At 42.9% G+C, this 23,023-nt stretch overlaps 1 protein-coding gene across 1 annotated transcript; it reads right to left on the reverse strand.

Annotated features, from left to right (window-relative positions):
* Positions 1 to 13,159: 13,159 nt before the first annotated feature.
* Positions 13,160 to 22,507, reverse strand: SPATA24 (spermatogenesis associated 24). The gene is made up of 6 exons (XM_032212751.1): positions 22,268 to 22,507; positions 20,252 to 20,317; positions 19,774 to 19,904; positions 17,366 to 17,436; positions 16,966 to 17,068; positions 13,160 to 13,514 (listed from the first exon to the last, which is right to left on the reverse strand). Exons 1-6 carry the CDS (start codon positions 22,334 to 22,336, stop codon positions 13,424 to 13,426), a joined length of 531 nt encoding a protein of 176 aa, XP_032068642.1. The 5' UTR covers positions 22,337 to 22,507; the 3' UTR covers positions 13,160 to 13,423.
* Between the last annotated feature and the right edge of the window lie 516 nt (positions 22,508 to 23,023).

Below are 23,023 nucleotides of genomic sequence, written 5' to 3' on the forward strand. Positions count from 1 at the left end.
TCATTAAATGTATTTTTCAGCTTGTAAACATTCTCTCTTAGCTGCTTATTAAGCACAACTCCCTTCGTTGGCCTTAAGGCATTTCTTCCTCCCTCACTGATAGCAAGAGGTTCAGACCGCTCGCTGGTGGTGGAATGGCTCTGCACGTCCTCGGTTGAGAAGCTGCAATCGGATTTGGACAAAGAACTTGACTTGCCTTCCAAGCTATCTCCCTGGAGATCAGTACTGATGGAGGAAGGTACCGAAGAAGGTGAACTGTCCTGGATGGAAGCTTGTTCCATTTTAATCCTTTGCTCATATTGCAATTTTTTAGCTAAGACGTTTTTCACTAGATTGGAAGCAAGCTTAGTTTTGCTATAAGCGTTGCCTAGAGAAGATGCTTTTAGAAACTGCTTATAATTTATCCGAAACTCATCACTAATATTCCTCCCCTTTGCAGACGGGTCTTTCCTTGGCTGTGTGAATGACTGCACGGGCGCAGGCTCGCCAGGAACACAAAAGCCCGTCTCCTTCTTGTCCTTCCGTCTCAACTGGATCTGGCGTTTGGGCACCATTCTCTTTTTAGACAGGCTCTTTTTGCCATCCGCATTCTCTTGTCTGAGATCAATGCACTCGAAGTGTTCCTTCCCCAGGACTCCACTGAGCAGTTCTGTTTCTGGGTCTTTGCCTGGTGGTGGGAATGGCCAGTTTCCTTTGCTGTGGCCAACCACCATTGTTTTCCTCTGATCACTGCACGGCGGCCACCTGTTCAGTCCATTACAATCTTCTGGCAAGGAATTGGACAGGCTGGATGACGTCCCATTACTAGAACTATACATATCTAGGTAACTGCCTTGGGGACACGAGAGGCTCTGGAAAGACCCAGCGGTGAGCTTTTCCACTTCGTTATCAGCCTCATCGGAATCACTCAGAACACTTGAATTTTCAACAAAATATCTGGGGCATGCCAATTTGCTACTTACAGGACCATGAGGTCGACTGCCAAGGCTGCTCTTCTTCAGCTTGCGAGCACTGGGCAACATTTCCTTGGATTTATCAGCACTGAGTTGTGCAGAATGATCCAAGTATTTAGATCCGCTGCTGTCTCCTGGCTGCAGCCTTGGTGTGACTAGACCCATTCCACTACTGCATACTGGGTCTGAGCTATTATTAGCTTTGATTGACGTCTGAACCTGTTGGCTTTCTTTACCACTAGAACAGAGTTTGTCTCTCCAGTTTTGATCTTTTATAGCACTGGGGAGGTCTGCTTGCAGGCTCTGTACTCTTGCCCCTTGGACTGGCATTGAGCCTCCTAAAGTCTTGCTCTTATTTGGGGGGAAATGAACTTGGATGTCTCCAGAAGTTGCAGAAGAACTATTTCTTTTCCCTTGGTAAGCATTGCTGAAATCATTCAAAGTCCTGTGGGGTTGCCTGGCCGTAGCTGTGGAGATTCTGCTTTTGCGAGCAAGTTTTGTCTGATCTGCAGAGAGGATCAACATTGCTTGTTCGTATTCCGCGTCACAGTAAGTGCATTGCATGATACGATCCCCTCCAGCTTCTTCCAAGTATTCAATACAGTCTTTAAAACTCTCGGCCTCTTCTGAGCTTGGTGCTGAACGATAAGAGCTAGAAGTGTCGGAGGTACAATTGCTAGAAACATGGCTCTCTTCTTTCTCCAGGGTAGAATGGACTCTGCAGTTGTAGTTTCTAAGCTCTTCTTCATTTGCTCCAACAGGCTGAGAAGAAAGTGGGCTCTTACTTGACACGGAGGAGAACATTTTTGGTGCTGTGGAGATCATATGAGTCTGTAATGAGACAATAGAAGACTGGATCCTTTTTTCATCCTGGGTGCAGCTGGGACTCTTCCCACTCAACCCTGAGAACTTGATCTCCTAATTGAAGCTCAGGTTCCACCTCCACTCCCCCTGCCTTTAATCCCCTCATGAGAAAAAAGGCCAAATCCTTGGTTAGGTCATGTGGCTTTGCAAACCGTGCCGAGAAAATAGAAACACACACACACATACACATATAAACAGTGTGCTATAAAAACAGCATATAAACAAAAGTATCAGTGCTACCTCTGATTGCTTTTGTGTGTGTGTGTGTGTTTGTGTGTGTGTGTGTGTGTGAGAGAGAGAGAGAGAGAGAGGGAGGGAGGGAGGGAGGGAGAGAGAGAAAACACTATCACATGTCAATATGCAATAGCTGGTTTCAAAATGCAACTTACTCTGAAATGTGAATGCTTTGCAGAACACCTTTTGCCCATAAATATAATGAGTTAACATAAAATTACAGTAACCACCAGAATCTTCAGCTTGCAATCCAATTAAAGAAATGTTAGCCTTTGAATTGTGTTAAGTTTATCTACATACAGTTGCATTAAATAGTAGTGAGAAAAAGGGGGGAAGTATCTAGAAAGATGTTGTGGGATAATTTTTTTTAAAAAAACCCTTCTAACTCTGTACTTATATAACTGAAATGTCCATGAATAAGGTTATGAGTCAAGGAATTCTGTTGTACAGCATCCACTGTATTAGCAATTCATCCTAAAGATGAATAGTCTGGCTAGTCTAGTGTAAAGAAGGACTGGGATGACATAATAGCAATGTTCCAATATTTGAGGGATTGCCATAAAGAAGATGGGGTCAACTTATTCTCCAAAGCACCTGAAGGCAGGACAAGAAGAAATGAATGGAAGTTAAGCAAGGAGAGAAGCAACCTAGAACTAAGGAGAAATTTCCTAACAGAACAGTTAACAAGTGGAACAAATTGCCTTCAGAGGTTGTGAATGCTCCAACACTGGACATTTTTAAGAAGAGATTGGACAACCACTTGTCTGAAATGATATAGGGTCTCCTGCTTGAGCAGGAGGTTGGACTAGATGATCTCCAAGGTCTCTTCCAACTCTGTTATTTTATTACATCTGAAACCCAGTACATAATTCACTCCACTTTGTTTTCTCCATCTGGTGATTCTTCATGGCAATGAGTTTGCAGAAACTCATTGTCGTTCTTAGCCCTTTCTCCTTCTCCTCCTCAAATCAGCCAATTGCTCAGTTTTGACTCCACCAATAAATCTACACTGCCAGGGTTGACTTTAATCTTATTTCTGAGGGCTCCATGAAATCAACAAGTGTCCCTTCTCTCTCCTGTTACACATCAAAAGTAAAACATAAAAAGGCCTCTTTGGGGTTGTTCTATTAATGTACATGATTATGTGCTGGTGAAAGGGAGCTTTCTGTCAAATGGGCTTCCATCTGTGAACCATGAGGAAAAAAAAATGAGTGTAAAGGTTGATGAGGAAATTGGGTTTCTGACAGTGGTGGGATTCAAAACTTTTTACGGTTCTGTGAGTGTGGCTTGGTGAGCATGGCATCGCTTGGTGGGCGTGGCTTGGTGGGCATGGCAAGGGAAGGATACTGTAAAATCTCCATTCCTTCCCCACCCCAGGGGACAGTTACTGCAAAATCCCCATTTCCTCCCAATCAGCTGGACTCAGGAGGCAGAGAACAGATGGGCGTAGAGCCAGTCAGAGGTGGTATTTACTGGTTCTCGAAACTCAAAATTTTTACTACCGGTTCCCCAGAACTGGTCAGAACCTGCTGAATACCACTTCTGGTTTCCATTGGTTATTACAGCCACATAAGTAGCAGCCCTTTGCTTTGCAGTAAAAGCAGAAAAGAGATCATTGCATGAACCAGTTTGATTTAATGATTAAGCTACAGGTCTAGAAACCAGGCGACTATGAATTCTAGTCCCAACTTAGAAATGAAAGGAGGCTGGGTGATTTTGAGCTAGTATTCTTTTTACTCTTTCAGCCTAACCCACTTCACAGGGTTGTTATTGTGGGGTAAATTGAAGGTGGAAGGAATATTAGGTAAGTTTCCATCTTGAGTTAATAATAAAGGTGGAATAAAAAATATAAAATCTAATGACGGACTAAATCTTAAACTCAGATAGTAGATGGTTGGAATATGGCTGTTTTTGCATTATGCTTTGCAGCTGATTTAAAAGTTGTAAACTGCCTAGCGTATAGCTGGGTATCAGGTGGCATTATTATAATTATATTATTATAATAGAAGCTGCAATGATAAGAATGCAGTATTGCAAGTTAAGTCTGTCCACAAACAAGAGTTCGTTCCGAACCGGCTCAAGGTTGACTCAGCCTTCCATCTTTCCAAGGTCGTTAAAATGAGGATCCAGATTGTTGGGGCCAATATACTGATTCTGTAAACCACTTAGAGAGGGCTCTAAATCATTATGAAGTGGTGTATTGCTATCATTTGGTGATTAATTTTCAAGATAAACTAGAATGACTTCAAATAAATCAACTTTTGGAGGGCAAGAGAAATTATAAGAGCACATTATGAGCGTTGTCACAAAATAGTTATTGGGGTAGTGGGAAATTTGGTTGTCCAATTTACAAAATTGTGGAAGTGATCAATCACAAGACTGCTCTAATATTCACGTTTTAAAAGGCAATTCTATGAGGCCCAGAAACTGTCACTTCAACTAATTAACAAAACCAAGCAAAGATGATTCAGATCCTGCAAATCAAAATCACATGACTCTCATGTATAGCATCAGAAAAAAACCCAAACACCCCATTTCAAAGAAGTGACATTAGGAAAACATTCACAGGAACAAAATACTGACCTATTGCCCAATCTGTAATTACACAGACAAATATGTGCAAAAAAACAAATAGGCATGCAAAACTAGGCAAATAAGTCAGCTAACGGCCACACTCACTTACATAATGCAAACCAAAAACCCCAAAGCTGGCAAGCACATAGATTGAATAGGCACGAAATGAAATGGTCTCTTCATTTGGTCCACCAGTATCCTACAAGTGCCAGCTTTCACATTGCAGGTTGTCTTTTTTCTGTTTTATTTTATTTTTTTCCTGGGGCCATGTTAGAACAAAGCATATGCATATATACTAATGGTATTCTGCTTCTCTGTCTCTCCCACTTGGTTTCTCCTGCCAGCCTAAGCTCTTTTCAGAGGGTGTTTAAGTGAGATGTCCAAATTGGGACTTCTGGCTTGTTACTAAGGCAGTTTGGAAGCCATTCCCCCACCCCACCCCACCCCAGCTTAGCCCTTATTCCTGGTCTCCAGTCAGGACAGAAAGTTGACACTGTGACCACTTGTTGCTAAAACACTCCCCGTTCCATTTCATAGCAGGCCAAATGCTTTGCATAGAGAAGACCTCGCTCCCTTTCTGGTGTCTCCAGATAGGACTGAAAAAAATGTCTGTCTGAAAGTTTGAAGAGCTGCTGCCAGAAGATCAGATTGCTTCAAGAGGGATGAAATTTATGTCTCCACAAATTCATTCAGCCTATCAGGCATTTGGTTGTTTTTTTTTAATTGCTAATTCTCCTCACCCCCTGATTCACTGTTCCTAGCTATCATAGGTGGTATTCAGCCAGTTCACACCAGTTCGTGCGAACCAGTGGGGGAAATTTCACCTGGTTCACTGAACCAGTAATGACCTCTGCTGGCCTTGCCCTGACCTGCCTGGTCACCTGCTTCCCGCTCACTCGCCCCGCCTGCTGCTCACTTGCCCCGTCCACTGTTCACTCGCTCCGCCCACTGCTCACTCGCCCCGCCCACTTACCGCTTGCCCAGCCCAGCCCTATATATGTTGCCTTCACTATGCGGCCCAGCTAATTGCTTCGCCAGTCGCCTCCATGCCTTGCCCACTCAGCTCAGCTCACCAAAGGTAAGCATGCCGCCTGCTCGCCCTTCGCCTTGGTTGCTTCGGGGAACACGCCATTCCCTGGCTCTGGCCTCCCCAGGGCCTCTTCATGCATGCCGCCTGTTCTCCCTTCACCACGTATCACCCCATTTTCCCTCCTTCATAGGCCCTGCCCAGTCCTTACTTACTCTCCCATGGGCTTACCTTAATCCTTTTGTGGCTGGTGGCAGAGGGTTGAGCCAGGGCTGAGCCATCACCGCTGGGCTCCCCGCCAGGCTGCATCTCACCCCACTCTTGTCACAAGATGCCTGCAGCCACCTCCTCTTTTTTTGGGGGGGGGGTGAGAAGCCTCTCAGCCACTGCCTCTTTGCCAGCTACTGGCAAAACTACTGGCCTCCGCTTCTCGAATGTGCCAAAAAGGAGCTTCAGTCCCACAGTCATCGGTGCCCTGTTCTTCCGGCACAACAGGCATGGGGTGCAAATGTGTGGCTGGCACGAAAAACTGGAAGGCGACAGCAGCAGATTGAAGCTCTTTATCGGCATGTTTGAGAAGTGAAGGTCGGTAGTTTTCGGCGCAGGAAGCCTGCAGCCAAAGAGGCAGCGGCTGGGAGGCTTCTTGCGGCAAAAACTAGCCAAAAGCGTAGCTAGCGTGGGTGGGACTCAATTTTTTTTACTACCAGCTCTGTGGGTGTGGCTCGGTGAGCGTGGCGGGAATGATGGTCATGTGACCGAGTGGGCGTGGGCATCTCAACATGTCAAGTTGGCCACACCCACTCAGTCACATGGCTCCCCCAAGCCACGCCTGCCAAGTCACGCCTACAGAACTGGTAGTAAAAAAAAATGAATCCCACCCCTCCTAGCTATGCTTAATTGAGTCCATTGCAGCCCATTGTCATTGCAGCTTTTGGGAAAAAGCCCTTGCTTCAAACACTGCTGGGATGCCACCTTTGCTCAGCAGGACCAGCCAATAGAAAACCTTTAACGTGTCTCTTGGAGCATTTGTTAATAGGTTCTAAGTTGAGTCCTGCCCTCCATAGCTGCATATCAGGAAGAATGTATGTAATACCAAACAAGCGTCCATAAACACCCACTTGTAGAAGAAGTATGTGTGTCATGGCAAGCAAGTTGGAGGGAGGCTAGAAATGTAGTTGTTGCTCCTTTGTGAAGGGAAGGAAGGGGCGTTCTTTTTCACTCCCTGATTTTAAATAAATAAATTTTCTTAGAACATTATTGTTACTTTTGTCAGCTTTGTTAAATAAGCTTATCAACATTATTTGTTTTTTCTCCCCTCTGGCCCTCATTATTACAGGCTGGCTTGATCCAACAAGTCCTATAATCTAATCATGGAACTCTTTTAAGTGCTAGTTGAACAATGATCTGGTCATGAGCAGAGCATGCCATTTTATTTACTTAATTTCATGTACACTTAGAGGCTGTCCACCTCACACACAGAGCAACTCTGGGCAGTGCACAATTAAAAACATAAAAAACCATATAAACACTATGTTCCAACAGGAGGCTGTTAAAACAGAAATAGTATATTGCAATTAACTTTAATATTTTTTAAATATATATATATATTCCAATAGGCGGCAGTTAAAACAGAAATAGAATATTATATCGGTAGTCCTTGACTTACAACCACAATTGAGCCCCAAATTTGTTGTTACCGTGAGACATTTGTTAAGTGAATTTTACTCCATATTAGACCTTTCTTGCCACATTTGTTAAGTGAATCATTGCAGTTGCTAACTTAGTAACCCAGTTGTTAAGTAAATCTGGCTTCCCCATTGACTTTGCTTGTCAGAAGGTCACAAAAGGGGATCATGTGTCCCTGGAACACTGCAATTGTCATAAATATGAAACAGTTGCCAAGCATCTGAATTTTGATCACATGACCCTAGGGATGCTGCAAAGGTTATAAATGTGAAAAATAGTTATAAGTTACGTTTTTCAGTGCCGTTGTAACTTTGAATGGTCACTGAATGAACTGTTGTAAGTCAAGAACTACCTGTAATTAACATTAAAGAGGCAGAAGAGGGGGGCAAGGCAGTGGTGGGATCCTACCAATTTAACAACTGGTTTGGTGAGCGCACGCTTTGCGCGCATGCACTCGCTTTGCTTGCACACACGCCTGACGCAAACTGTGAGCGTGTGCGCAGTTTTGAGAAAACTTACCTTCGGCATTACTGCTGGGGAGGGAAACAGCTGAGGTGCAGCAATCTGCTCTGCCACGCGACTCAGCTGAGTAGATAAAGGTCAGCAAAGCACAGGGGTGGGCAGGGGGGCCCACTTGATCGTCGGACTAACCGGTTCACTCCCACTTGATTGATGGAGCTACCGGTTCACACGAACCAGTCTGAACCAGTAAAATCCCACCCCTGGTTCAAGGCCCTAATCAATCCCAAATTTTGTGTCTTCTTCAAGCAAATCTGCAGAGCCAGGTCTTCAGATACTTCCGAAAGACCAAGAGAGTGGAAGCCCACCTCATCTCTGCTTATCAAAGCACCACCTTTTTTTTACAAGGACCCTCTCTCATAAAGGTTTTATCACCCACAACACTGCAGATGAACTGCGCTCCACATGGAGTGAGGAGTTTTCTGTTGCTATTATCTCCTCTATTTAATTAGATTACAATTTATAATATCGGATCAGGTCAGTGGAACAAGGGGGAATCCTGGCACAGTTGGTGATAGGAAAAAAATGGGCACAGCCTGCTATGGTTACTTGCCCCAATTCCTTTCCTGTGTCTTTGAACTTCTGTTATTTTCTCAGAGCCTCTTGGTGGATTTTTAAGTTGATTTATTGTCTGAACTGGAGAAATCACAGGTCATTATTAACAACTCTCATATCCCTGGATGCCATGCGGTTTTCATGCCAGGCAAAACAACAGGAATAGTAACAAATTGCCACTTACCTATGTACAGCATTTGGAAGAGTTCCTACTGTGACAGCTGAGAGAGCAAGTTCAACCTGACAGTTGTCACTTGGAGGATTGGATTCAACTGGTATGGGGTGGGGCAGGAAGAGGCTATCCAAGCTGTGCTCCTTTGGTCTGCCTGCAAAGGCTCGGAGAGTGCAAATATCCAATTCGCTAACAGGAGCTCTTCATTGTATTGTAGTTGACTTGTCATATATGGCAAAAAGGATAATTTATCTCATTCAAAAAAAGGATGTTTTATTTCTTAGCTAGGCTCGGCCTTGCTGCCACTTGATCTATGGCAGCATTACCAGAAGTCTTTCTCGCAATGAGATGGTACAACCATCTTGTTTTATTGTTTCTATATTTCTTAATTATTAAAACTTCAGCCTTTCTTTTGTATGTCTGCTGTGAGATCTTTTTCCATGTCATTCTTGCAGCCTGCCAGTTATAAAACCCCTTCCAACCAGTCTTGACTTTGTCAGGTGAAACTTGTTCCTCTTCCATAACATCTTTTAGACACAGGCTCTCCATACTATTAGTATTAATTTCTGAATTAATTCTAAAAAAAATATCCTTCAATATATCGAGTGTTGGAATATTTTGCTTAATTCTGCAATTTTAAATGTTCTCCTTTAATTGTAATCTTTAGTTCCCTCTAGTGTCCAATTTTTGAAATCTGACTTTTTTAAAATTCAAAACAGAAATACCCCTGTTCTAAACCCACCAAAGACAGTTGTTAAGTTCTGGGCGAAGAATGGAGGTGAGGCCGGAATGATTTCTAACAGCTCTTTATTCAATACTGCCTGTGAGGCAACTGAACTCCCTGGCTGACACAGCTCCTTTTATAGGGAGCTGTTCAGCCAAATAACCAATCAGGAGAGAGTATTTTCCCGCTCTCACAGAGGACCAGAATGAGAACTTCAACTGACAACTATACACTATATACAATACAGAACAACAGTTACTTACCTTATAATCTCCTTATGAGGAGCAACTGTCCAGCACACTTGAGTGCAAACTCAAGTCCTCTCCTTCCCTAGAGAGATTTCAAAGAGCCAGTCTATTCACAAGTTCTTCATTCACCATGGTTGTTGCCTCTGCTTTTCACAGAGATGTCTTCAGTCTGCCTTTTTGGGGTCTCCGTGTAGGCCATGGAGAACCTAACCTTTGTGTTCTCTGTCATTGAATGTGGTGAAATGAATGTTTAAAGCAAGCTCATTGGTACCCTTTAGCAATAGCAATAGCAGTTAGACTTATATACCGCTTCATAGGGCTTTCAGCCCTCTCTAAGCGGTTTACAGAGTCAGCATATTGCCTCCACAGTCTGTGTCCTCATTTTACCCACCTCGGAAGGATGGAAGGCTGAGTCAACCTTGAGCTGGTGAGATTTGAACCGCCGAACTGCAGATAGCAGTCAGCTGAAGTGGTTGCAGTACTGCACTTTAACCACTGCGCCACCTCAGCTCTTTCATAAATCATTCCCTGGAAACTAAGACCCCATGTCTTTTCATCCAAATAATCTTTCCCAGGGATCATTTTGAGAGGGGAGACATCCACCCTATTCTTCTAATCAGATCTTTGCACATACAAATAAAAAGATTTTTACCATCACTCCGTGGCTTCTACGTATTCCTTTCCCAAAATGACCATCTCTTGATTTCCCAGATTCCCAGGCGGGAAGTGTGAAGCTCCTTCTCTCTAAATGGGAAATAGAGTACTATATCCTCACTGGAGCAAACATAGATAGATTTTTTAAACCTGGTTCTGTGATTCTGAAAACCTTGTGGCTTATCCTGGGACACTTTACGAAAGAGAAGTGACTCAGCATGAAAGCACAGCTACTCTCACCAGTGGTATGGCTTACAAATTGATAATCTGGCTGCACCTTTGTGGACTGGCTGAATTTCTGAACACTCTTGGCTACTCCATATCAATTATGCTGTCAAAGAAAGATGTTTCATAAAATGTGGCATTTCTATTTATTACTGTATACACTTTTCTGATCATAGATTTAATACATTTTAAGGTTACTTGTTCTACAACAAATCTCCTCAGCATGTAATAAGAACTTACTGACCTTGACGGGGCATAGAAGCTAAATAGCATTTGCAAGGGAAACCGTGGAAATCCCAGTCCTATAAACCAGACTGCAAAGTACAAATATATTCTGGAAGGCAGGGGCAAGCCACTTCTCCTTGACCAAAAACTAGATGGATATTCCATATAAACACAGAGTCAAGTTTAAGAGTCTTCTCCGTTTTTAGGGATGTGGTGGCTCAGTGGCTAAGACGTCAAGCTTGTCAATAAGAAACAGTTCGGCAGTTCGAATTCCTAGCGCCACATAACGGGGCTTCCGTTATTTGTCTCAGCTTCTGCCAACTTAGCAGTTTGAAAGCATGTAAAAATGCAAGTAGAAAAATAGGAACCACCTTTGGTGGGAAGGTAATAGTGTTCCGTGCCCCTTTGGTCTTTAGTCATGCCGGCCACATGACCATGGAGATGTCATCAGACTCTTTGGCTTTGAAACAGAGATGAGTACCTCCCCCTAGAGTCGGAACGAGTAGCACGCTCGTGCAAGGGGAACCTTTACCTTTACCCTTTTTAAATGATGGAAACAGTGCATACAATATCAATGCTATTTTAAATGCTCATAAAATAGCTTTAAAAAATCCCTTTGCGTTACCTTAGGCTAAATTTTATTCACCAGGACTGAGGAAATTTCAAGCATTCCTACTTACTTTCCATATTATCTTCTGTTTAAATCAGTGGTTCTCAACCTGTGGATCGGGAGCCCTTTGGGGGGTCGAACGATCCTTTCACAGGGGTTGCCTAAAACCATCGGAAAACATATATTTTCAATGGTCTTAGGAATCAAGACACCAATTTTATGGTTGGGGGTCATCACAACATGAGGAACTGTATTAAAAGGTCACGGCATTGGGAAGGTTGAGAACCACTGGTTTAAATTCTCATGTTATGCTTTGTCACTGTGACTGATTCATTCTTTATATACATGTACCAAAGATGTTTGTCAGTGGCAAAGTTCAAAGTTTATTCCAAACAGTACTAGTAACAAAACCTCTATTAATAAGTAGATGCAAAATTAAGATGTTTAATATAACCACTGAAAGTACTTCGACTACAAGTACAATGTGAGTTCTTGTAAATGTTTCAGCATCTAAATGGCATATGGCTTTATTGATCCAATTCCCCAAACATCACATCAGTACTGAAATGTAGCCAAGATAATTAACTGAAGTTTACCTGACACTGATTGAAATGGCTAATTTACAATTGAGAGATCCAATCCGTTTGTACCTAAAGAGGGGACCAGAAAGGTTTCAGCTTGAGCTAAAAGGTGGCTTTCAAACTTTATATGAAATATCCCTCTTATGTTCAATATCCATAGAATAAAGGAGAGATTTTTTTTTTCTTTCTCTTCGAACCAACCAGCAAGTAAACATAGATACGTGTATATCAGTTTACAACACGTGGCTTGAGACACAACAGGCTGCACTTAGTGGAAACTATAGCAAAGTTATGTTGTTTATTTAGTTTTTTCAAAAGCGGGTAGCAAAGGAACAGCAGCAGGTGCTAATCCACTACAGCGATGCCAAGATCATGCTACTGGATACTCTGGGTCAGATCAGTTCACTAATGGAGCTAAATTTAAAGGCTTGGGAATTAATTAAAAAAACATGTAAATCTCACTACAACTTAAGGTAAACACAGTATATTAACTGAGGTTTTGAAGGACCAGAATCCAAAATGTTTAGCAGAGTTGTTCTCAACTCACCCAACAACTCAGCCATTCAGATAAATCAGGGATGTAAATCCTAAGTAAATTAGGAGAACCAATTCATGGGGAATCGTATACGGAATAAAGGCTAGGTGGTGGACATTTACTGGGAAAACAGCCAGGAGAGACTATACTGAAATTGACCATTTCTGTCTGGAGCAGGTTTCACTATTGCCCCCCTTTTATCTACCTATAATTGGTATATTATATAGTTTTGGAAATGTGGCAAGCCAAAATATATTACTTCTCCAATGTATGGTTTCTTCAAAATAGGGCATATCTCCAGGAGATGTAATACAGACATAGCTGATTACCTGAATCCCAAGAACCTCTTTTCCAAGATAGAGAAAATTAGGAAGTATTTGTGATAATTTGTGAAGTATGATACCAGGGGTGTCAAACTTGTGTCGTCACGGCGGTGTCATGTGACATATCAGGACTTTGTCCCCCTTTGCTAAATCGGGTGTGGGAATGGCCAGTTGTGACGCATCTGGCCCGCGACCCGCAAGTTTGACAGCCCTGTACTATACTAAAATATTTAGTGTGCTCCTATCAGAGGTCTGCCTTCTTCTTATTAGATATTTATAGTTGCCTAGCTGATTCTTCCTCATCTGCAAAACCTTTCAAATCTGCAGAACTGTTCAAGACTTTTCTAGAGATCATGAAAAATTCAGAAGCTCCTTTCTTAGTGCAACACTTCTAATGTAATTGCTCATATGTTTCACCCAACATAATGAATTGGGATAAGATAGTCTTGCTGTTTTATTGCCCTTCCCACCATTAATTATGTTCCTTGATAGGAATGAAACAAAACATTCAAACACTAGCATTTCAGAATAGCTGTGTTGTATTCCCACTATTTTAGATAAATGCATAAATAAAGGATATCCAATTTTGACCCAATAAAAAGAATGAGAAACGAAAACTTGATATTTTATGAATTTTTCAGTGGGAAAACTTGGGAAATCCTTTAGAGAAGAAAAACAGTCCGAAGATGGTAATCCAAGGGAATGCTTCTGTAATTACTTAAAACTTTTCTTGAGCCTTTTTCCAAGTACATTTGCTATGTAACTTTCTTGTTGCATCTGTATTTTGAATTCAGATGCTTGTTTCCTGCAAAACAACGATACATAACCATTAACAATATAGTAAGAGTCCCTACCACATGGTGCTGGTGTCAGATTGTGTATCCAGACAGAGTTTGATAGGTTGAATAAATCAAAAAAATAATTGGATGAACGTACCCATACAAAGTCCTTCCCAATATACATATAGTTGAAAAGATTTATTACCACTCCTACTTCAGAGAAAACAATATATGGGTGCTTGGGCAGTATATCAGGCAGTAATGGAGCTGGTTTAGCTGTAATAATCATACATTATTGGGAGAGGGAGGGAGGGAGGCAGGAAGGGTTAAATATGCAAATAGGGAGCGAAGGTTTCACTCAGATTGGGGGCGGGGGGGGGCTGTTAAATAGGACATTAGCATTGGTCCATTAGAGCGGTGGGAAAAATAAAGAAATGTCAGTGGCCAGATTGCCTGTCAGTGCCCTTAAAAAAGAGAGCACTTTCAGCAGCTGGCAGAGAGGTTTTTCCAAGCGTGTTTTACCAGTCGCACAATAAAGAGCTGAAGTCACTTTTGGAGACCTGCCTCTTCATTCACCCCCAACTTAACAGGAAGGAAGAAAGGAAGGAAAGAAGGAAGGAAGGAAGGAAGGAAGGAAGGAAGGAAGGAAGGAATCAATCCTTCAACTCCTAGGCTTGATCCATCATATTTTCACTTGCCTTGGTATGACTGCTTTTCTATTAATTGTGATCAACTGCAGCGTCTAAGAAAACCAGAAGAACTATGTTTAATTTAGCCACTTTGTTAAAGTATGGTCACTTCATAACATGGGAATTTTGAAGTAAATATTACCTCATGGATATACCGAAGAAAGGGGAAGAGCATACTTGTTAAAACCATATAATAGCAAAATAGGCCTAGAATTTCTGAAAACAAACTGGAAGTTATCAGAAAGAAAAGCAGATAGAAATGAAGTGAAAAGAATAAAAAGCAGGAAACCTAGTTAGGAAAGCAACAATGGATATCAATCAGATATACCCAGGAATATTATGACCCATTAAATATTACTTCAGCTTTTTCTTTGGTTTACCTATTGAGAACTAAGGAACTAACACAGGACAGTTTGAAACCAAACAATATACATATAACAAGGATTAAAATGGAAAGAAATTGATTATATCAAGAGGAAAATTCAACCATGCTTGCTATAGGAATTGGGATGGAACAGGTGGAAACTGTGGCCAGGGATATCTTTGCCCATCTCCTAAGCCATTTAAGGCTATTCCTGGACTGGGAAGCTTTGTTCAGTCATTCAGTCTAGTAATGGTTTTCTCTTACCTTCACTACCAGTTTGGAACTGGGAGCGTGCAGGTGGTGCTTCTGCACATGCGCAGAACCTTCTGTGCATGTCTCTTCTTTCCTTCCTTCCTTCATTCCTTCCTTCTTTCTTGTCTCTCTCTCCCACACTTACTTTCTCTTTCCTTCCTTCCTTCCTTCCTTCCTTCCTTCCTTCCTTCCTTCCTTCCTTCCTTCCTTCCTTCCTTCCTTCTTTCTTTCTTTCTTTCTTTCTTTCTTTCTTTCTTTCTTTCTTTCTTTCTTTCTTCTTTCTTTCTTTCCTCTCTCCCTCTTCCTTCCTTTTATTCTCTTACCCTTACTCTTTCTTTCTCTCTCTCTCTCTCATCCCCACCTCTCTCACATACACACATATCTTCCAGTTGGTGAAAATTCTGTTTTGCCAGCTGGGAAGCTGGCAAAGAAGCCTCGTTTTCCCTGCCGCCTGCAGCTCTCGGAGGAAGGAGGCATGGAAGCGAGCCCCGGGCCTCATCTCTGCCTCCTTCCTCAAGAGCTGGCTTTGGGGATGGCCAGCCTCTCCCGTTACTTGCCTTTCACCCAGAGGCTCTGCCAGCAGGGCGCCTGCCATTTCACCTCCCGAGAGAAGCTTGGGAGAGATGCGCAAATGGCCGCAATTCGAGGTTCCCGAGGAGGACTCTGGACACCGGGAGTGGCAGTGGTGCCCGCTGCTGCTGCTTCTGCTGCTCCCAGTAATGCAGGCTTCTTGGAGACCATTACGTTTAGACGTAATGGCGCATCAATTCAAGCAGTTGCTTTTTCCCTTGAAATTTGCTGTCCCGGCAACCCGAAGGGGACATTCTCCCAGCTGTGTCTCAGGCCGGGAGGGAGTGAGGATAGCTGGGCACAGTTTGGCGCCTCCCGGTTACCCTCAGATCATCATGGGGCCTCGTGCTCCTGTACTACATTAAGATCCCTGCACTTTCCATTCCCACTGGAAGCACGCAGGCCACGTGAGCGAGCAAGCGCACAAGACCCCCCGATGATCTGAGGGGAGCCGGGAGGTGCCAAACTGCATCCAGCTGTCCTCACTCCCCCTGGGCTAAGGGTGGGAGCGACTGAGATGCCACTGGGAGAATGTCCCCTTCGGGTTGCTGGGACAGCAAATATCAAGGCAAAATGCAACTGCTGGAATCGATGTGCCTGCAACTTAATGCGCTCCAAAAAGCTTGCGTTACCAGGAGCAGCACAAGCAGCAGCAGTGGGCCCCACCGCCACCCCCGGTGTCCAGTGTCGTCCCCGGGAGCCTCGAGTTGTGGCAGTTTGCTTCTCTCGGGACATGAAATGGCAGGTGGCCCACTGGCAGAGCCTCTGGGTGAAAGGCGAGTGAAGGGTGCAGTGACAGGAGAGGCTGCCATCCCGGAAGCCAGCTCTTGAGGAAGGAGGCAGAGTTGAGGCCCAGGGCCCAGTCAATCAGTGAGCAGCAGGTGAGAAAAGCATGGGGTGGACAGGTGGGGTGAGCGAGCGAGCAGAAACTGGATGGGCAGGGGGAGCAAGCGAGCAAGCGGCAACCAGACGGGTGGGGGGAGCGAGCGAGGAAGGGCAGGCAGGAGGGAGAGTTCCGGTACTGTGCCACCAAACAAACAGGTTCCAAAAGGTACACTAAATTTCACGAACGGGTTCTAGTGTACCGGTGCGAACCGGCTGAAATCCACTCCTGGCACAGAACATCTGGGTGGGTGGGCGGACCCTCCTGCTGCTGCTACCAGTTCAGCCAAACCAGGACGAACCGGCAGAATACCACCTCTGATTCAGTCCTTATTCACTTTCTGGTTGGATTACTACAATCTGCTCTATATGAGGCTGCCCTTGAAGACCATCCAGAAGTTACAACGGATGGAGCATGTGGTAGCATGCACAATGCTGGACATCTCTTAGTTTGCCATATTGTTGCAAGATGAACTGCACTGGCTTCTTTCCAGGTGCAATTCAACCTTTATGGGATAAAGCCAGATTATTTTTGGGATTGTCTCTCTCTGTGGCTATCTGCCCATCCCACTAGTCAGATATGGTCTAAGATGGGCAGCCATACAAATCTTTTAAATAAATAAATAAATAATTTCAATGAATTCGCTAAAGTATTTGTCTCCTGCTGAAGTTAACAGTGAATAATAGAAGGAGAAAGAAATCTCATCTTGAGGTACTTACTTTAAGATTTGCTTTTGCTTGTTGACGAAATAATGCAATTCCTTGATTTCATTTTCTTTGCAGCTTAGAATATTTTCCTGCTTCTGAATGTGGGTTTCAATTTCTACAAAGGGAAGTTGGGAGTCATTTAAGTTTTCCTCTTCCCAAGTCTCAAAATGTATAGCACAATCCATTTATGAGTTTCGATGAGCAGATCTGTTTCTCCTCTTAATGGTCAACATAACCACTAGAATCCTAACCTTACATAGCAAATTTTAAGAGTTGTGTACCTAAACAAATGAAGCAGACTGATCCTATTGCAAGATAGATATTATTTGAAAGCATGATGCATTTAGAAGTATTTCACTAAAACAAAAAATCAGTGGGCCCTTCAAACATTTCAAATTTCTATTGAACTTACCTGTACATTTATTTATAAGTTTGTCTTTCTGAAGTGATTGTTTTAGCACTTTACTGTTTACTTGAGAAAGTCTACAAGACAAGTAACAAAGAATCGGTTTTATTACATATTTGATCTAGCAGAATTAATTGCAGAGGAAATAGGGACTCCAAGCATTTTTGGTTATATTTTGGGTAACATGAATCATAATACATATCATTTAGAATTTACCAGATTCATGTCTGAAACTACTGAATTGTCTGACCTGCAGAGCCAATGTGAGTTACAGATAGGCCTAAACGTACAACTGTAATTGAGACTGGAATTATAGTCGTAAGTCATGCTGGTTGTTAAGTGGGTAATCATGTAATTATTGACCCAATATTTGTTTGTTTGTTCAATTTCAATGGCTGTCCATCTCAGTCAATGACTCTGGGTGGCTTACAATTGAAAAAACAAATTACCTAAAAATATGAAAAACATTTTAAAACAATAAAATAGTAAGACCAATAAAACACTAAAACATACAAATTAAATACATATAGGAGCAAGATACTTGACCACTTAGCAAGATAGCAGGAAACAGGGTCGTTGATATATTGAGATCCCGAGCCTCAGGAACATAGCCAAGATTTTGGGCCTTACAAAAGGCTAACAGGGTTGGAGCCACACTTATCTCTGAAGAGAGGATGTTCCATAGAGCTGGGGCCAGTGAGGAATAGCTCGTCATCTGATCCCCATCCAGTGGACATTCTTTGGCTGATAGGATCTGCAGCATGCCTATCCTACTTGACTTGGTTGGATGGATAGCAGCTCTTGAAAAAAGGCAATCCCTCAGGTAACATAGTCCCAAGGCATGTAAGCCTTTAAAGATAACCACCAGCACCTTGAATTGTACCTGGAAATACACCAGTAGCTAGTGAACACAGGAGTGGTGCTACATGTGCTATATATCTGTCACTATTTACTACCTGCATGGTGGCGTTCTGCACCAGTTGGAGTTTCTAAATGGTCTTCAAGGGCAACCCCATGTAGAGCATGTTACAATAGTCTAACGTGGAAGTTATAAGGGCGGGAGTTATTGTGAGCAGGGCCACTCTCAGTCCTCTTGGTCCTGGATTCCCTTTAAACTTTTGCAATTTATTTTATATATACAATATAATATTGCACTGATTCAAATTAGGGGTGGGTTCCTACCCGGTGCACAACTGGTACACTTCACGTGCGCTTCACCGCGCAAGGGTGCGCAGTTTAGCAAAATTTGGGACTTCTGCATTGCAAACAAGAAAAGGAACAAGGATACCAGCTGAGCAGTGGCAATTCAATCTGATGCCACTGATCAGCTGGGCTTTGGAAGCAGAAATAAAGGTCAGTATAACCCAGGGGCGGGCGGGCTACACATTTTCACGGATACAGAGAACCGGTTCGCTCTCGGCTTGCAGTCAGCACTAACAGTTCGGCCAAACCAGTCCGAACCGGTAGGAACCCACCACTGATTCAAGTTCACATGGAGTTATTTGTAGTATTCAGTATTATTGTATGTAGTTGTAATGAATTTATTTTTCTAATATGTGGCTCCTAATGTGGGCATTGCCCAATGGCAGAATCCAGAAAGAGATTGCCAACAGGTCTGGTTTAATAAAATCTTTTTCAAAGCGGTCAATAGCGACTATTCCTTACTGTGCAATTAGTATTATTATTCACAGAACTATTATTTAAGATACCGTTTATTAAATTATTTTCATACAATAAATAGCAATAGCAGTTAGACTTATATACCGCTTCATAGGGCTTTCAGCCCTCTCTAAGCGGTTTTACAGAGTCAGCATATTGCCCCCAACAACAATCCGGGTCCTCATTTTACCCACCTCGGAAGGATGGAAGGCTGAGTCAACCCTGAGCCGGTGAGATTTGAACAGCCGAACTGCAGAACTGCAGTCAGCTGAAGTAGCCCGCAGTGCTGCATTTAACCACTGCACCACCTCGGCTCTCTCAAATAAATATTTGGGGTGGGCAGTCAATAAACAAGCTGATACATCATGGAAAGGTTGGTGAGTTGAAGAGTTTGGGGATTCCTAATCTAATCTCAATATTAGCCAACAACATTCCACATTCCAGAACTTCATTGTAAGTTTTAAATTTGCTGGTAATATTTCAAAAAATAAATAGTATTTCATTTAATGCAACTAACTATGCTTAATTTTATTGAAACCAGTGACTGAAGTGACACTAACTTTGCATATCTTTGGCTTTTGTTTTTCCCAGCATTTAGATGATCACAGATGCTGCCAGAAGAATTAGAAGGTGAGAGAAGGGTAAGGGGTTCGCCCCTCTAAGATAAAACTATGTGATGACTAATTTAAGGAGAGTGAAATAATTTACCCCAGACAAACTATAAAACCACTTCTATTCATAGGTTACAAGCTTACGCCTTTTCAAATGCTTGTTTCTCCCACTCAAGTTGTTTCGACAAAATATCAATCTCTCCTAGGGCAAACTGCAGGCGTTCAGATGTTATAGCTAAGGTATTCTTTGTCTCTGCATGTTCTTTCTCTTCTTTCTGCAAATTAAAGTACAACTCAAGAATGTGTGTTATAGACTAAATGTTAGCCAGCATATATCATGTTTGTTCTCACCAACTTTCAAGAATTCAGGTAACTCTGAAATCATTATAATCTTACAGTGTAATTCTTACTATTGGAAACAGTAAATCAATCTCTATCTATCTATCTATCTATCTATCTATCTATCTATCTATCTATCTATCTATCTATCTATCCCAGCACACACACACACACACACACACACACACCTCTTTCAGATATCAGAATTTTTTTTTTCTTATCTCTGCCTTATATTTACACAAGAGAAGAAATATCACAGATTAGTAACTGGAAGCTTACACACCTCAAGTTTCTTCACAATAGCGTCATATTCCTCCTTATTTACTGAGTTCTCTTTCTGTATGTTTATCTATAAAAAAGTTACATTTTGTAAATTATTGTTTGTATATAAGAATCTTATCATTTAGATCAGATCTCAGCTATATGCAATTAGATGTTGAGCTGAGTATACTTAAGCACATCTAAATATAAAAGCAACCTGTTTATTTCAAAAATCGTTATTATCTATTTTAAATTACTACATCTATGTTCACATAACATGGTTATGACTAGGAATCTGTTACTCCAGTGAGTTAACTGTCCATGGAAGTGCATGACTTGGGATGTCCCTCTCTCAGTTGTCCTCATGGCCTTTTAATTCTGATAGTATGTGTAAAGGAAGCGGTCACATCCTTTTTAAATTTTATTTTCATTTAGCATGCACAAAACCCAAAACATCTGCAATAGCCCAGATGGGATGAGAACATCTTTAGATGGTCAAGAAACTCTTCATTTCCCCTGTACATCTTTTTTTTTTCATCCCACATGTACTCACAGGAGAAAACTGAAAGCCACAACAGTGTGCCTTGAGAATCCCCATTTTCATCAGGCCCACCATGTTCTCTTGAGGTGTGCAAAGGAACAATTAACCTACACATCCATCAGCTGTTTGCACAACACAGACAACTAGATGAGAGGATTAGTTTTCTGACCACACTCTTCATTTTTTCATTTCATTTCATTTTATTTGTCTTGTATGCCGCCCACTCCCGGAGGACTCCGGGCAGCTCACAACAGACAAGGGAAAGGGGATAAATAGACAAGACAACACTTTAAAAAAGATGCAACATTCACAATTTCCGTGGGGCTGGATGTTTCACAAGCCCCCCCGGCCTGCTGGAGCAGCCAGGACTTGGTGGCTTTGCGGAAGGCCAGGAGGGCAGTAAAAGTCTTCAGCATAGTTGTAGCAGCATGGCATGGGCAAAGAATTTGTTTGAGTGGAGCGACCATGGGTTGGACCTCTTACCCTTTATCGATACTGATTGGAGCTGGCCATAGAGAAAGAAACTGAATCAGTGCAAGAGTGCACCAACAGTGCAACACCGCACTGTCTCAAATCCTGCAGCTGGCCCAGAAGGATATCATGGCTGAATCAGAATCAGAATAGAACTGGAAGGGGCTTGGCGGTCTTCTAGTCCAGCCCCATGCTCAAGCAGGAGAACCTGTCCTATACCATTTCAGACAAGTGACTGTCCAGTCTCTTCTTAAAAACCTTCATCCAGTGATGAAGCCCCCACAACATCTGAAGGCAAGCTGTTCCACTGGTTAGTTGTCCTCACTGTTAGGAAGCTTCTCCTCAATTCCAGGTTGCGTCTCTCCTTGATTAGTTTCCATCCATTGTTTCTTGTCCTGCTCTCTGGGTGCTTTGGAAAATAAATTCACCCCCTCTTCTTTGTGGCAGCCTCTCAAATACTGGGATACTATCAAAAGCCACCCAGAGATCAAGGATGGATGCATTATCCCCATCCTGCTCCCACCAGAGATCATTGACAAGTGTAACCAATGCAGCCAATTGACTGAAATAGTGGGACAGTTTGAGATGATGCTGTTCTCTCAGCAAAAATAATAATAATAACGATTTGTTTATAGTACTACTGTGCCAGGTAGCTACAGGGCTTCCCGTTCCTTTCTTGGCAAGACCAAGCCGCGACTTCCAGCTGCTGCTTGGGCAATATTTTCAAGCCTGCAGGACTAAAAGTCGCAAACTTCTGAATTCAGCTTTTCTCACAATCCAAAGCATTTGGAAGCGCGAGCGATTGAGGGAAGCTGCCCAACAAGAAGACCAGCTCTCCGCAACCCCCCGCCCGCCCACTCCAGCCCAAACCTTTAGTCCAGTGTTTGTCAACCTTGGCAACTTGAAGATGTCCGGACTTCAACTCCCAGAATTCCCCAGCCAGCATTCGCTGGCTGGGGAATTCTGGGAGTTGAAGTCCAGACATCTTCAAGTTGCCAAGGTTGACAAACACTGCTTTAGTCTCACTTTATCCAGTAAAGCCTCCTGGATCTCGAGGATATCTCTCAACTGTCGGACCGCCGCTGACGACGCCATGGAGAGCCGGCTTCTTCCTCCTCCGGCCAATCCAAGCTCGGATCCTGGCGCCTCGGGGTCTCAAAGCGATCCCTACGGCTAAAGTCCCGTGCGACGCTGTGCCCGATCCAGCTGTCAAATAAAATAAAATAAAATAATAACCGGGAGAGGCGCGACTCCTCCTCGTTTTGAATACACTCGCGAGGGAGCCGCTATTGGCTGAAGCCACGAGGCTCCTCCCCCCCGTTCGAAAATGGAACTCTTCTCTATCCTAAAGGGAGGGAGGGGCCGAGTTTGAGCAAAGTGTACTGCACCGCTTTGCTTAGCTTACCACAGAAAAGCTATCCCATTTTTTTCCCCCAGGAGGCACAAGTAGACTTCAATCATTAACAAAAGTCTCTGTTGTAAAGTCATATCAGCAAGAGACTTCGGGCTTCCCGTTATTAAACGAGACAAAATAGGTACAGGATAGAAACAGGCACACTCGTATATACAGATAGAAACCCACAGAACAGCTGCTAGTTTTCAAATTGGGGTTTCTAGGTTAAATAATTTACTCTATATGCAGCTCTTTTCTATGCCTGCTTATTTGGAAGCAATGTGAACTGAGGGCTCCAGAGTCAGACTCCCTGTTTATTTTACCTTTATTGCAAAGAAGACATAAAATAGATTTCCATTCATTGTTGGGATAATAATGCTGCATTCTGC

The sequence above is a fragment of the Thamnophis elegans genome, chromosome 3 (genome assembly GCF_009769535.1).
Source record: "Thamnophis elegans isolate rThaEle1 chromosome 3, rThaEle1.pri, whole genome shotgun sequence".
Taxonomy (NCBI): Eukaryota; Metazoa; Chordata; class Lepidosauria; order Squamata; family Colubridae; genus Thamnophis; species Thamnophis elegans.